The sequence below is a fragment of the Anomaloglossus baeobatrachus genome, chromosome 5 (assembly GCF_048569485.1).
Source record: "Anomaloglossus baeobatrachus isolate aAnoBae1 chromosome 5, aAnoBae1.hap1, whole genome shotgun sequence".
Lineage (NCBI taxonomy): Eukaryota > Metazoa > Chordata > Amphibia > Anura > Aromobatidae > Anomaloglossus > Anomaloglossus baeobatrachus.
In genome coordinates, this window is record NC_134357.1 from 593,763,661 (window position 1) to 593,779,240 (window position 15,580).

Genomic DNA, 15,580 nt, shown 5'->3' on the forward strand with positions numbered 1-15,580 from the left:
TTTCTGTGTACCTCAGACAGAGCTCCGGCCACCAGCCTCACTTTGCTGGCTGCCGGCACTTTAATCCGGCCAAGCACGCTCCCACAGCGTTCACTGCTGTAGGCCGGGATTCATCTGTAGGCGCAGCTAGCATGCAATGCACTCCTGTCCCACAGATGAAAACGAGTGGCTACCGCCTGCATGCATATGCCCCAGCACCAGTATCTGTGTGCCAAACAGGCCCCCAGGACCAGAATGTGAATGCTCCACAGGCTCCCAGTGTCCCAGGGCCCTTATGTGTATGCACCCAAGCTCCCCTCAGTAATGTGTATGCCCCCAGCAACCCCCAGTAATGTGTATGCCCCCCAGTGTCACCCAGTAATGTGTATGCCCCCCAGTGTCACCCAGTAATGTGTCTTCCCCACAGGCCCCCAGTAATGTGTATGCCCCCAGCAACCCCTAGTAATGTGTATGCCCCCCAGCACCCCCCAGTAATGTGTATGCCCCCCATCACCCCCCAGTAATGTGTATGCCCCACAGGCCCCCAGTAATGTGTATGCCCCCCAGTGTCAACCAGTAATGTGTATGCCCCTAGCAACCACCAGTAATGTGTATTCCCCCAAGTGTCACCCAGTAATGTGTATGTCCCCAGCAACCCCCAGTAATGTGTATGCCCCCCAGTGTCACCCAGTAATGTGTATGCCTCACAGGCCCCCAGTAATGTGTATGCCCCCAGGCCCCCAGCATTCACCAGTAGTTTGTATATTCCACAGGCCCCCATTGGTCCCCTAGTAATGTGTATGCCCCCAGGCCCCCAGCATTCACCAGTAGTTTGTATATCCCACAGGTCCCAAGGGTCCCCCAGTAATGGGTATGCCCCCCAGGTGCTCAGCATCCACTAGTAATGTGTATGCCCCCAGGTCCCCAGCGTCCCCTAGTAGTTTGTATATTTCACAGGCCCCCATGGTCCCCCAGTAATGTGCATTCCTCCCAGGTCTCCAGCAGCCACCAGTAATATGTATGTCCCCCAGGTCCTCAGCACCCACCAGTAATGTGTATGCCCCCCCAAGGTCCCCTACGTCCCCCAGGAGTTTGTATATCCTACAGGTCCCCATGATCCCCCAGTAATGCATATGCACCCCAGGTCCCCAGTATCCCCCAGTAATGTGTATGGCCCCAGCGTCCCCCAGTAATGTGTATGCCCCTCAGGTCCCCAGCACCCCCCGTAATATGTATGCCCGCAGGCCCCCAGTAATGTGTGTAGCCCCCAGCATTCCCCAGTAATGTGTATATCCCACAGACCCCCAGGGTCCCCCAGTAATGTGTATGCCCCCCAGGACCCCAGCATTCCCCAGTAATGTGTATATGCCACAGACCCCCAGGGTCCCCCAGTAATGTGTATGTCCCCCAGGCCCCCAGCATTCCCCAGTAATGTGTATATCTCACATGCCCTCAGGGTCCCCCAGTAATGTGTATGCCCCTCAGCACCCCCCAGTAATTTGTATGCCCTCCAGTGTCACCCAGTAATGGGTATGCCCCACAGGCCCCCAGTAATGTGTATGCTCTCCAGGCCCCCAGCATTCCCCAGTAATGTGTATGCCACCAAGGCCCCCAGGATTCCCCAATAATGTGTATGCCCCCCAGGCCCGCAGCATTCCCCAATAATGTGTATGCCACAAGGCCCCCAGCATTCCCCAATAATGTGTATATCCCACAGGCCCCCAGGGTCCCCCAGTAATGTGTATGCCCCCCCCCAGTGACCACAGTAATGTGTATGGCCCCCTCCAGTGCTGTCTATGTCCCCAGGGATGTATTTACCCTCAGCCCCTTCTGTGATGTATATACAGCAGTGTCAGTGTGCTCTGTGTGCGGCCATGTCTGTTAGTGATGGCCATCATGCAGCGGCCTGCACAACCGCATGCCCGGGAGGAGCTGGACAGGAGACAAGCGGGGAGGTGACATCCCCATATTAACTATATCTCTAATGTGTGTCTATTTGTGTCAGTGTATATGTCTGTGTATAGATTTATGTCTGTTTTTGTGTATTTTTGTGATTTTGTCTTTGTCTATGTGCGCAGGGGGCCCACTGAGGCCTTCAAAACCTGGAGCCGGCCAGGATAAGATGTAGCACCAAGTTTCTTATGTTGATTTGTACCATGGCTTTATGAAGACATTGGCCTCACGGTTGTACCAACATTGACTTCTACCAATTCCCAATTTTTAAGGAAAACAATCCACAAAACCAAGATACTGTCTGCAGAAAATTTATTAGCATCTAGAGACGAACAACACTATAAAGCCGACCCGATATTTACAAAACCGGCCCATATTTTATGAACATCTTTTGTAAATATTTCACATTTGATCCTTCTTTATTCTTCGGCCTTCTGTGAATAAAAAAAATAAGAAAAGAAATATTTTAGTAAAAAAATAAATGAAGCCGTATCTAATTTTTCTCAGTATTTTAATTTTTTTAAGTTTTCTTGATCAAGCATTAAATGAAAGAGAGATGTTGAGTTGTTGGATCTTACCTTGCCGATGTCACGGCTCTTGGCTCTCAACTTGTTGACTTGAGACTCTGCAATGTCAGCACGTTCCTCAGCCTCTTCCAGCTCGTGCTGTGACTTCCTGAATCGGGACAGGTGGGCGTTGGCTTGTTCCTCCTACAAGATGGACATGTTATTGAGGAGATGTCTCGAAATATTGTCACCCATTATTATTATTATCAAAAATTACAAAGACTTACAGATTCCTCTGCCTGTCTCTTGTAAGCTTTGACCTTCAACTGAAGTTTGTCCACTAAGTCCTGCAGCCTGAACACGTTCTTCTTGTCCTCTTCAGACTGTTAATAAAGAATGAGATATGTGAACTGTGTTTTAACCTGAGAACATTCATTTCATATGGGTCTTTTTCATATCACGTACCTGGTATGTCAGCTCCTTGGCTCTCCTCTCGTACTTGCGGACACCCTTGATGGCCTCTGAGCCTCTCTTCTGTTCAGCATCAAGCTCATTCTCAAGTTCCCGCACCTACAAGTCCAGTTCATATTATTAGTGAAAACTGCATAATTTATAAATGATATTGTTCTTGAAGATGCCTTCAAAGCCAGAAACATTTTCTTACTCTGCCTTCAAGTTTCTGGAGCTGTTTCTTGCCACCTTTCATTGCCAACTGCTCAGCCTCATCAAGACGATGCTGAAGATCCTTCACTGTCTGCTCAAGGTTCTTCTTCATTCTTTCAAGGTGAGCGCTGGTGTCTTGTTCCTTCTTCAGTTCTTCAGCCATCATGGCAGCCTAGGATGATAATGAAGAGAGCAATAAGATTTAACCTTTTGCTGACTGATTCTTAAATAAAAAATCTCGTATGATACAACAAATTTCACTTTGATTTCTGTGGACTCAATCAGAAATTCCGCTTACATCAGTAATTGCTTTCTTGGCTTTTTCATCTGCATTCCTTGATTCCTGGACGGCCTCCTCAACCTCAGTTTGCAGTTGTGATAAATCGGATTCAAGCTTCTTCTTGGTGTTGATCAGGCTGGTGTTCTGTACAGTGAAGAATTATGATGTTAGTGAAGGAAGCCTCCATTAGAAGATGTCCTATTATTGTAAAGCCTTAAACTAGAATCTAACCTGGGAGTGCAGAAGTTGGACGCGTTCAGTGACATCCAGTAGCTCCTGTTCAGCCACCTTGCGGCCACGCTCTGTTTGTTCCAGGGCAGACCTCATCTCTTCAATTTCAACTGTCATGAGGTTATTTCTCCTTTCCACAATGGCCAATTGTTCCTTCAGATCATCGCTTCCTCTAATGGCATCATCAAGATGCAATTGGGCGTCCTAAAGAGAAATCATTCAGTTCAATTTCAAGTCAGCATGCTTATGATAGCTCAACCCTCAAAAAATGTCTTCACACAACCCACCTTCAGTTGTCCCTGTACGTTCCTGAGTTGTTTCTGGGCCTCTGAAGCCTGGCGGTTGGCGTGGCTCAATTGGATCTCCATCTCATTGAGATCTCCCTCCATCTTCTTCTTCAGTCTCAAAGCATCATTTCTGCTTCTGATCTCAGCATCCAAAGTGCTCTGCATGGATTCCAAGGCTCTCTGGCTGTTCCTCTTGATTTGCTCAATCTCTTCATCTTTCTCAGCAACTTTCCTGTCAACTTCAGACTTTATTTGATTAAGCTCCAGTTGAACACGCAGGATCTTGGCCTCTTCATGTTCCAGGGAACCCTAGAATATAAAGATTGTTAAGTGTATGATATACATAGGTTCTGCTATACCATTGTTTTATACTATGTCCTGGTTAACCGACCTCTGCTTCTTCCAGTGCTGATTGCAGGTCAGACTTTTCCTGTTCAACCTGTTTTTTAGCTTTTTCGATTTCATGGATGCTCTTTCCAGACTCAGCTACTTGTTCAGTTAAGTCTGAGATCTCCTCTATAAGTGGAATCAGGAAAAGAAGATATTAAAAAAAATGTGGAACTTTCCTCAATACTGTCAACGGTTCTACTTCCAAAGAAGTAGAGAAAACCATCAACAAAACAATGGAAAATGGTGGAGCTTACGTTGGAGATTCTTGTTTTCCCTCTTCAGTGTCTCAAGTTGATCTAATGATTCCTCATATGAGTTCTTCATCTTAAACACCTCTGTACTAAGGGATCTTGATTCCTTTTGAGAAGCTTCAAGTTCAGCCTGAGCTTCCTCATATTTCTGTTTCCAGTCTGACAAGACCTATACGGTGAGAGAAAATATTTCAGATGTAACACTATTCTTTCATTACAAGAATGACCCACAGTCATCTATGTTTCCATTTCCCAAACTGGAAATATTACCTTAAAATGTTTTTGAAAAAAGGAAATGAATCAGTTACCTTATCAAAGTTTCTCTGCTTCTTATCAAGGGCAGCGCAGGCTGAATTTGATCTTTCTACGTCAACCATGAGGTCTTCAACCTCTCCTTGAAGTCTTTGTTTAGTTTTCTCCAGGGAGGCACATTTTGAGTTGACAGCCTCGATTTGTTCTTCAGTTTCCTGGAGGCGCTGTGCAAGTTTCTTCCTGTTAATCAAAAGTATAGAATTATTGGACCGACCTTATATAAACCTTGACCAATTTTAATAGGGCTTCAAGATATGCATCAAGTCAAAGAAACCTACTTGGCTTCTTCCAGCTCCTCTGTACGCTGGATAGCGTCAGTCTCATATTTTGTTCTCCACTGTGAGACTTCACCGTTGGCTTTGGACAAAGCGCGCTGAAGTTCAGCCTTTGCCTCTTGTTCCTCTTCAAATTGTTCCCTCAACAAGTCACAGTCATGGCGGGCAGACTGGAGTCCATGTGCAAGTGCGTTCTTGGCCTGTATTAGTAAAAAAAACACTTAGTTTGAGGGCACATGTCTTTATATATCTTAAAATATTTCATTAATCTAGCACCATACCTTGGTTTCTTCTTCTAGCTGTCTTTTCAGCTCTTCAATCTGTTGGGTAAAGGCTTGTTTTCCTCTGGAAAGTTGAGAAATTAAAGATTCTTTCTCCTCCAGTTGACGGCCAAATTCACCTGATTAATACACGTAAAGCAAAGTCAAACTTCTATTCATTGAATCAGATTTGCCTTCATTAAGTTTAACATTAAAAGTTACCATTTTCCGTTAAAAGACGTGCTCTCTGGGTGTTTAAGTCATTGAGTACCCTAAGATGCTCGTCTTCCTTTGTCTTAATTTCACTGAATTGGTCCTCCAGTGTTCTACACATTTTCTCCAAGTTTGCCTATGAGGTCAGAGTAAAAAGAATGTACTTTCTACTGAAGATTGAAGAAGGTCTAAAGTGTGCCTTATGAATATGCTTAATGTGCTTACTTTGCTTTTGGAAACAGAGTCCATGTTGCTGGCAAGGTCATCAATCTCCATCTTGAGTTCACTCTTCTCTTTCTCCAGTTTCTGCTTGACCCTCTGTAAATTGTCAATTTGTTCTCCGAGCTCAGCTGTACTATCGGCATGCTTCTTACGGAGGGCGGCAGCGGTGGCTTCATGTTGTAAGGTGGCTTCTTCCAGGTCACGTCTCATCTTCTGGAATTCAGCCTCACGCTTCTTGTTCAGCTCAATCTGAGCAGAGGTTGCACCACCAGCTTCTTCCAGGCGCTCGCTGATCTCTTCAAGCTCTCTTGAGAGGTCGGCACGTTGCTTCTCAGCCTTGGCGCGGGCTGCGCGTTCTGCTTCAATTTCTTCTTCAAGTTCCTCAATACGAGCCTAATTTTTTATTGGAATACAAAGCATGTTGTTAAGATATGGGAAAATATGAATTGTGTTCATGTTCAGGGAAAACTTCAAATTTTTACCTGGAGCTCCTTAATCTTCTTCTGTAGCTGAGCTGCCAGGGCCTGTTCATCTTCAATCTTACTCTGGAGCTGGCTGATTTCAAACTCCTTCCTGTTGAATAAAAGTAAGAGGTAAGAAAAAAATCAGTCCACCTGAGTAAAGCTGGTTAATGATGCTAAGAATATAGCACAGTTGGTGGAGTTGGTCATCCTTAGGTTCACAGCCATGTTTGACCATTCCATCATCCTGATTGTATCATAAAATATAAAATGAATATTAAGAAAATCAATTACTTTTTAACTTTTTCATCCAGTTGTTGTTTGTCATTTTCCAAGTCCATTGTTGACTCTTGGGCCAACTTCAGGTCACCTTCCAGCTTCCTCTTGGCCCTCTCTAAGTCCATACGAAGCTTCTTCTCTTGTTCCAGAGATCCTTCAAGCTAAGATAAGAAATCATGTTAGCATTCGACTATTTCAATGTATTTACACCCCTTATGAAAAGCACTTTGTTCATGTCTGCACATACATCATCAACTTGTTGCTCCAACTTGGTCTTGGCCTTTGTCAGAGTGTTGACTTTGTCCTCTTCAGCTTGAAGGTCATCCAATGTTTGTTGGTGGGCTTCCTGAAGGGCTTTCTTTTCCTTTGTAAGTTTGGCGATGCTTTCATCAAGGACTGCCATTTCCTCAGTAAGGTTTTTGACCTTGATTTTGAAAAAAAAGATAATTATTCAAAGGATCACAAGAATTTTTGGTCACTTCTTTGTCTTCTTGATTAAAACAAATCACCTTATTCTCTGTGGCATGTTTCTCCTTCTCTACTTTGGCCAATGTCAGCTCAAGATCATCAATGTCCTTCTTCAGTTCAGAGCATTCATCCTCCAGTTTCCTCTTCTTGGCTGTCAGTTCAGCATTAGATTCTTCTTCATCTTCTAGCCTCTCGTTAATCTCTTTGACTTTGGCTTCCAGTTGAATCTTGGCCTTGATGAGACCTTCACATCTTTCCTCTGCATCTGCCAGACCCTCAGATTCCTGTAAAATGCATTTGTGCAACCAAATTAACTTAAATTCTTCCAAAACTCATTGCAAAATGGATACAGATGATTCATTACTTACAGATGCCACTTGGAGCTGCAGGTCATTTTTCTCCTGGAGAATGGAAACCATCTTCTCTTCCAGCTCCTTTCTCTTTGCTTCTGACTTAGTGAGAGCTTCCTTTGTCTTATCAAACTCCTCTTTCATGTTGGCCATCTCTTTCTCAGATTCAGCGCTCTTCAGAAGAGGCTTGATCTTGAAGTAAAGTTTCATCCATGGCCAAGTTTTGACATTCATGAAAGCACGGATGTTGTACTGAATGCAGAAGATGGACTCTCTGGAAAGGAAGCATATTAATATCACAAACGCAGTCCGTTGAAAAAAGAAGTTGAATTGTAGATTGAAACTGGAAGCTACCTCCTCTCCATCATTTTCTTGAACTCAACTCTCATGAGGTATCCTCTGCAGATAGCCTGAGTACGAGTAATCAGCTGTGCCAACTTCTCATCTCGCATCTCCTCAAGGGTACCCAACAAACCAGCCTTGAAGAAGACCTGAAAACAATGCAAGCTAAGTTATAGTATGAGAATATATATGGAAATCTCAAAATACCGACACAGAAATAATAAGTAAAAGTACCTTAGTGTGGCCAAATTTGTACTGAGTGTGATCAATATCGATGGATCCAAGAAGTTTCTCAGCAGCCTTCTTGCTGTCAATGAACTGACCTTCTGGGATGGCACTGGCATTCAGGACCTTGTAACTATTTAAAAAGTTAATCAAATTATAAAAGTGTTTAAGAATTAAATATATATATATTTGTAAAGTCATTGATTGAACCCATACCGCTGCTTGAAATCAGCATAGAGGATTCTGCTGGGAAATCCTTTCCTGCAAATTCTGATGCCCTCAAGTACACCATTACACCTGAGCTGGTGCATGACCAGGTAATGATCCATAGCACCTATATTAATCAAGTTAATCAGTCAGCCCGGAGATTTTAAGATACTTGTATTAAGATTTGAATTGACCACTTTTAAATTTGGTATTTTAATTTACCTGGGGTCTTGGTTTCATTGGGGATCAAGCAACGTACAAAGTGGGGGTGGGTGCTTCTCAAGTTGGACATCAGCTTGTTCAGATTTTCCTATAGATGAATAAAGTTATAGGCATGAGGATAAAATTTAGACTAAAACATGGGATCAAACATATATAATTCTGTATGAGTAGACTTACCCTGAAAAGAGCAGACACAGTCTGGAAAGAGGAACCCTTCTTCTTACCACCTTTCTTTCCACCACCGCTTTCTAAATCACAAACAATATTATTTAGTCTTGTTATGTTCTATTGTCTCCTTGGATTCAAAGCAGGCTTAAACTTTATTATAAAAGTGTTTCTAGAACAAATACCCTTCTGAATGTCATAAAGATCCTACTGATTGTACTGAGAGCCCAGTATAAGTGTTCGAGTAACCCCTCGGGAAGTACTGTGCTCTCTGACTACAGGAGGAGACCATTTTCCGGACTTCATTTACCTGCTTCTGCAGCTGCATACGCAGAATATAAGAAAGACAGGAGCTTCACTGAAGACTTCTGGTAGAGCCCAATGACGGTCTCATTCAGAGGGTCCTTGTTCTTGTCCAGCCAGCCAGAGATGTTGTAGTCCACAGTACCGGCATAGTGGACCAGGGAGAAGTGAGCATCAGCTTTGCCTTTGCCAGGTTTGGGTTTCTGGAAGTTGTTGGACTTGCCAAGATGTTGATCGTACAGCTTGTTTGTAAATGATGTATCTGTGGCCTTGGGGAACATGCACTCCTCTTCAAGGATGGAGAAGATGCCCATTGGCTGTTTAAAGGTGAATAGTTATTAGTAATTATATATTTCTATCACTTGCATGTGAATTCTAAATATATCCATGACTTATGCAATTTACCAGTGATCAATATAATTCATATCTACAATAAATTTTACATTCCATACCTTCTCAATAAGTTCAATGCAGGCTGCCAAGTCCATGCCGAAGTCAATGAACTCCCAGTCGATACCTTCCTTCTTGTATTCCTCTTGCTCCAGGACAAACATGTGGTGGTTGAAGAACTGCTGCAACTTCTCATTGGTGAAGTTGATGCAAAGTTGTTCCAAGCTGTTGAACTAAAATATTTTTCAGTATTAATTGTTATATTAGCTTTACAATTTTTCAGTATGTCATGTGAAGTTACATTACTTACATCAAAGATCTCAAAGCCGGCAATATCCAAGACACCGATGAAGTGCTGTCTTGGCTGCTTGGTGTCCAGCTGCTGGTTGATACGGATGACCATCCACAAGAACATCTTCTCAAAGACGGACTTGGCCAGGGCACCCACTGAGTTATTCACCTAGATGAGAATGATAACCAAGTTCGTTTTTATGAAAAATTTCCATTAGTGATCATCGTAGTAAGAACAAAATGTGAGGACTTACCTGCTGGACGGTTTGACCTTTGGTCACAAACTCATTTCCGACTTTGACTCTTGGGTAGCACAAAGCTTTCAGGAGATCAGCTGAGTTCAGACCCATCAGATAGCCAACCTTGTCAGACACTGAAAGACAAAATTAAGTCTTCTTATTATAAAGAGGTTTTCACATTTCATGGTCTAATTGATGATATAACGGTAGTAAAAAAAACATAATTTCTATCTAAAGTGTATGCCCAAGACTACCTAATTCTACTCTAACCATGTCACGACTAGAAATGACAAGCCAAACATCCCACTCTTCTCACCTTCTGTGCCGTCGGGCTCGGCCTGCTCCTCTCTTTGCTTCTGCTTGAACTTCATGTTGCCGTAGTGCATGACGGCACCGGTCATTTTGTAGATACCGACCTTTTCATCTGAATTGAAGCCCAGGATGTCAATGGCGCTCTGTAAGATAATTAGAAAACCTTAGAGATGAAGCTTAAAAGTATCTTAACTAAGTATGAAAACGAACTTACATCTGTGGCCATCAACTCCTCTTGGTCATCAATGCTGGCCACTGTGATCTCACCTTGGCTCACATACGGGAAGTCGTATGGGTTGGTTGTGATCAGAAGCTGATCTGAAGTAACAATGTATATTGTGTAATCATTACCACTACGTAAACCCACGATCAACCACAAAAACACACATTTATCCTCCTAACTTACCGATCAGCTCTGGTTTCTTGTTAGACATGATCTGGTAGAAGATATGGTAGCTCCTTTCTGCAGACAGCTGGAATGTTACTCTGGATTTTTCCAGAAGATCTTATAAATATAAAAATAAACAAATTTTTAAAAAAATTATACTTTTCAGAGGACAATCACCATTTTCTTGAAATTTGTCTTAACTTACATGTTTCAATATCAGCAGAAGACAACTTTCCGGTGGTACCAAAGTGGATTCTGATGAATTTACCCTAAAGGTTTTAACATAGAAGAAATGTTCTTTTTATTGAATGGAAAAAAATACACGAATCACTGCACATCATGTTTTGATTCAAATTAAACTTACGAAACGTGAGGAGTTGTCATTTCTGACTGTCTTGGCGTTACCAAAAGCCTCAAGCAGTGGGTTAGCCTGGATAATCTGGTCTTCAAGGGTCCCCTATGAGGCGTAAAAATAAGTGGACCATGTTATACAGACTAGTCATACGCACCAACTGAAGGTTATACCATGACAGAAAGGCAAATTACCTGGATTTTTCCAGCGGGTTGTTCCTCTTTTTTCTTTGTGTCGCCAGCAACCGCAATTGTTGCAAAGTACTGGATTACACGTTTCGTGTTCACAGTCTTCCCGGCTCCGGATTCTCCACTATGTATAAAAAAAGAATTAAACAAGTTATAGTTTTGGCCAAAAATTAATTTTAAGTACACTAAACCCATACCAGTGCCATACACTGAACCCATACAAGTGCCATACACTGAACACATACCAGTGCCGTACACTGAACCCATACCAGTGCCATACACTAAACCCATACCAGTGCCATTCACTGAACCCATACCAGTGCCATAGACTAAACCCATACCAGTGCCATACACTGAACCAATACAAGTGCCATACACTGAACCCATACCAGTGCCGTACACTGAACCCATACCAGTGCCATACACTAAACCCATACCAGTGCCATACACTGAACCCATACTCGTTCCATAAACTAAATCCATACCAGTGCTGTACACTAAACCCATACCAGTGCCATACACTGAACTCATACCCGTTCCATAGAGTAAACCCATACTCGTGCCTTACACTGAACCCATACCAGTGCCATAGACTAAACCCATACCAGTGCCATACACTGAACCCATACCAGTGCCATACACTAAACCCATACCAGTGCCATAGACTAAACCCATACCAGTGCCATACACTAAACCTTGGTAACTTGTTTCTATAGGATTATTGTCTCTTTTCGAGCATTGCTTTAACCAAAACATCTTTATATCTTTTATCCCTTGTCTTGGACACTTACGTAATCAGGACAGATTGATTTTCACGATCTGTTTAAAAAAATAAAAATAAACAAAATAATTATTCAGAAAAATATATATTGAGGCATAAAAAAACCAATAAAAACTACACTGAACAAAAATGTATCTACATATTGTATATGAATGTACAGATGCCCTATAAAAACTAATGTTCCCAATATGGACCCCAAAGTAACAACCTGCATTAGCATTTTGGGGTCTGTTCAATGGATGAATTATTAATAGGGCATCCTATTACAAAGTTTCTTTAAGAATAAAGTCCCATTGAAGCTCAAACATTAAGCCTTTTAGCATTGCCCATCTAAACCTTTCAGTCTGGACAACAGACCCTTCCAATGTCTCCCCGAAATTAATTTTCTCCAGTACTCACCAGTCAACATGTACTGATAGGCGTTATCAGAGATGGAGAAGATGTGTGGTGGGGCCTCCATACGCTTTTTGCCTCTATAGGCAGATACTACCTCTGGGTTGTACACAGGCAGCCACTTGTAGGGGTTGACTGTGGCACAAAACAGCCCAGAATAGGTCTAAAGAGAAACCAAAAAATAAGGAAAAAAATTAGACAATTTTTCCGAACAGGAGGAGGTGAAGACTTCACTCATCAAGCATGGAAGTCTCCAAGACTTACGTAGATCATCCAGGCTGCGTAACGCTCTTTGAGGTTATACAGGACAGATGGTTCGTTCAAGTGGGTCATCATGGCCATGTCTTCAATCTTATCGTACTTGGGGGGGTTCATGGGGAAAACTTCATCATCCTTCACTGTTACAGTCTGCGGAAACAAACATTGTGAGATGAAACCTAGATGGATATGTCATCATTTGTAATTTTTATGTATGTCTGTCTTATGGAACTTACGGTGTTATCTTCCTTCTTTACGGTTACTTTTCCTCCTTCTCGGCTTTGGATGACTCCTTTTACGTACATTGTTTTTGGGTCAATCACAAAGTAAGATGTTTTTGCATCAAACGGGCGATTTTGGGCCTCAATTCTTTCTTTCTCTGACTTTCGGAGGTATTGGGCTGCCTCCCCAAAAGCAGCCATCTCACCGTCAGCCATGGCTGATGATTTTCTGTATGGAAAGAATACAAAAAAAAATTACTGAAATACTATATTGGTTTTGGGAGAGAGCAGAATCAATTTTGTTCTCATAGTGTCCATCTTGTCTTATAACTAATAATGTCATAGGGTTCAGCTAACACTAATGGGTGGGGAAGTTTCAAATTTCTGTTCCCATTACTATTGTTCATATAGGTGCATAGTTCAGAGGAACCTCGTCCTTTGTCTGTGACCCTATAGAAACTGGGCACATGTACTAATGAAGAAGAGTTCTTTGAGTACAGCATACTAAGTGTGTGTGCTGTATTGATTTCCCCAGCGCTGAGCAGGGCAGATCAAAGTATTGTAGTGCGCCTGCACAGGAACTCAATGCCGGTGTGTATGCATGACGTAGAACGCATCATGCACTCCGGCTTCAGAAGAATGAGGACAAAGATGGCCAAAAGAGGAGACGCCATACCCGGAGAACGGAGCCCCCCATTTCACCAGTCTGCACCGTACCGACCTTTTGGTGAGTATTATAAAGGGATTTTTATGTTCTACACAGCGGCCTGGGCTCTTATATACAGCATGTTAGAATGCTGTATATAAGAGCCCACTGGTGGTGGCTGCAGCTTAAAGTCACCAAATCTGGTGACAAGTTCCCTTTAAGTAGCTTTGACCCTTTTACGGTGCCAGAATAAGTCGAATGGGCTGTGCTGAATGGGAGATATAAAAAAAGCAGATAATACGGCTCAGGAAATACAGAACCACGCATTTCTCTGTGCTACGGAGTCACTATAGCTCCCACTAACTTCTATGGACGTTATGGTAATGGTCATATCAAGTATAGACAGATACTCCCATCTCAGCCTTGGGAATACCTGATTCATATATTGACTGATTTTGGTGGAAATTGATCTGGTTGGAAAGCTGCATCTAATAGTGAGTTACATTTTTCCCCCAGGTTTGCAATTTTTTCCACCCCCCTCTAAAAAATAGAGAAAAGTTAGGGGATCAATCTATTAATTTACTTTTAGTCTTATTTACCAGAGGAAAATGTTAAAAATAACTATAAATTAGTGTTGGAAATTAATTCTTAACAAATTAGCCGCAGTTTTCGCCACTTAATCTAATTTCATTGGACTAAAATATCCCACTACTTATAAACCTGGTCCTTTGTGTTAAAATTGAAAAGTTCCCATTTTATCCTGTAACCCCTATTGTAGTCTGTACACAACACCGATCATACTTTGGAGTATCCTTCTACGATGGAAAAATGCTCAAAGGATATTTTAGGCGCACTTCCCGCCACCTACCCAATCTAATTTCAATGGACTAAAATATCCCACTACTTATAAACCTGGTCCTTTGTGTTAAAATTGAAAAGTTCCCATTTTATCCTGTAACCCCTATTGTAGTCTGTACACAACACCGATCATACTTTGGAGTATCCTTCTACGATGGAAAAATGCTCAAAGGATATTTTAGGCGCACTTCCCGCCACCTACCCAATCTAATTTCAATGGACTAAAATATCCCACTACTTATAAACCTGGTCATTTGTGTTAAAATTGAAAAGTTCCCATTTTATCTTGTAAGCCTTATTGTAGTCTGTAGATGGTGCCGGTCATACCTTAGAGTATCCTTCTACGATGGAAAAATGTTCAAAGGATATTTTCTGCAAAAACAAGAACAATTCATTATGTGCCAATAGTAACTATTTGTGTTCCGATAATCCGTACCGAATACCGAGGACTATTCCAGTATTCGAAAAATACTTGGGTTCCCATTGACTTGCGATAGGTTTGTTATTCGGGACGAATACCGGAATAGAACTTTGGGATTCTTTACGAATAACCCGAACATGAATAGTTACTATTCGCGCTATTCCAGTATTCGAAAAATGCTTGGGTTCCCATTGACTTGCGATAGGTTTGTTATTCGGGACGAATACCGGAATAGAACTTTGGGATTCTTTACGAATAACCCGAACATGAATAGTTACTATTCGCGCTATTCCAGTATTCGAAAAATGCTTGGGTTCCCATTGACTTGCGATAGGTTTGTTATTCGGGACGAATACCGGAATATAACTTTGGGATTCTTTACGAATAACCCGAACATGAATAGTTACTATTCGCGCATCACTATTAATTATTTGACTAATTATTACTTCTCCCAATTCCAACTTTTAACTCAATATTTGCGGGATCTCCTCAAAGGAACTCTATACAATTCAGTAAGCTCATAAACCTGACTATGGGCAGCTGCAACTTACTGAAGTCTGGGGGCTGTGGTGACAAATTACTAAAAAGGACCGTCTATACGGGTTTGTTTTAAGCCCCCCACAAGGTATGACTGATATGAATTGTCTCCCAATGGAATCTAATGCTATATATTCTGCATATATTCACGATATTGGACTCTAGAATGAAGACGATGCCCAGCAGAGCCTATGACACACATCCCGGGAGCCGGACAGCTTACCTCTAGATGCAGAGCCGGTGAAGGATAAGTCCACGCTGCCGCCCTAATACTTTTATACCCCTAGCTCTGCTGTGCCAGCGTTATCACTCTCTATATTTGGAGCTTAATATTAAGGGCTCTCAGCTGTAAATGTGTCGATGCTGTAATTTTACTTCTGTTGACCACTGTGCGATACAAGATACGACTGGTACCTGAAGGTTAGCCATATGGTCAATCAATTTTTTTTTGCATATAGTAT

General features: G+C 42.2%; 1 protein-coding gene across 1 annotated transcript; it reads right to left on the minus strand.

Moving 5' to 3' along the window:
* Nucleotides 1-2,227: 2,227 nt before the first annotated feature.
* On the minus strand, nt 2,228-15,366 carry LOC142312521 (myosin-4). Its single transcript, XM_075351488.1, has 41 exons — nt 15,343-15,366; nt 14,489-14,533; nt 12,673-12,886; nt 12,443-12,586; nt 12,185-12,341; nt 11,796-11,823; nt 11,011-11,128; nt 10,829-10,921; nt 10,670-10,733; nt 10,483-10,581; nt 10,291-10,394; nt 10,081-10,219; nt 9,780-9,898; nt 9,545-9,694; nt 9,297-9,467; nt 8,852-9,161; nt 8,554-8,624; nt 8,377-8,464; nt 8,164-8,281; nt 7,957-8,080; nt 7,735-7,871; nt 7,399-7,654; nt 7,072-7,314; nt 6,810-6,986; nt 6,578-6,723; nt 6,305-6,395; nt 5,826-6,215; nt 5,610-5,736; nt 5,409-5,527; nt 5,131-5,327; nt 4,849-5,032; nt 4,544-4,709; nt 4,291-4,415; nt 3,900-4,208; nt 3,613-3,816; nt 3,400-3,525; nt 3,103-3,273; nt 2,904-3,008; nt 2,726-2,821; nt 2,511-2,642; nt 2,228-2,366 (listed from the first exon to the last, which is right to left on the minus strand). Exons 3-41 carry the CDS (start codon nt 12,871-12,873, stop codon nt 2,352-2,354), a joined length of 5,814 nt encoding a protein of 1,937 aa, XP_075207603.1. The 5' UTR covers nt 12,874-12,886; nt 14,489-14,533; nt 15,343-15,366; the 3' UTR covers nt 2,228-2,351.
* Nucleotides 15,367-15,580: the final 214 nt, after the last annotated feature.

What these genes read in the sequence shown, in the direction of transcription:
- LOC142312521 (XM_075351488.1), bottom strand. Translation starts at nt 12,873, where the DNA reads ATGGCTGACGGTGAGATGGCTGCTTTTGGGGAGGCAGCCCAATACCTC. An exon ending in ACAAATTTGGCCACACTAAG is followed by an intron (nt 7,872 to 7,956) that starts GTACTTTTACTT and finishes CATTGTTTTCAG; the next exon opens with GTCTTCTTCAAGGCTGGTTT. An exon ending in CAGCACTGGAAGAAGCAGAG is followed by an intron (nt 4,209 to 4,290) that starts GTCGGTTAACCA and finishes TTTATATTCTAG; the next exon opens with GGTTCCCTGGAACATGAAGA.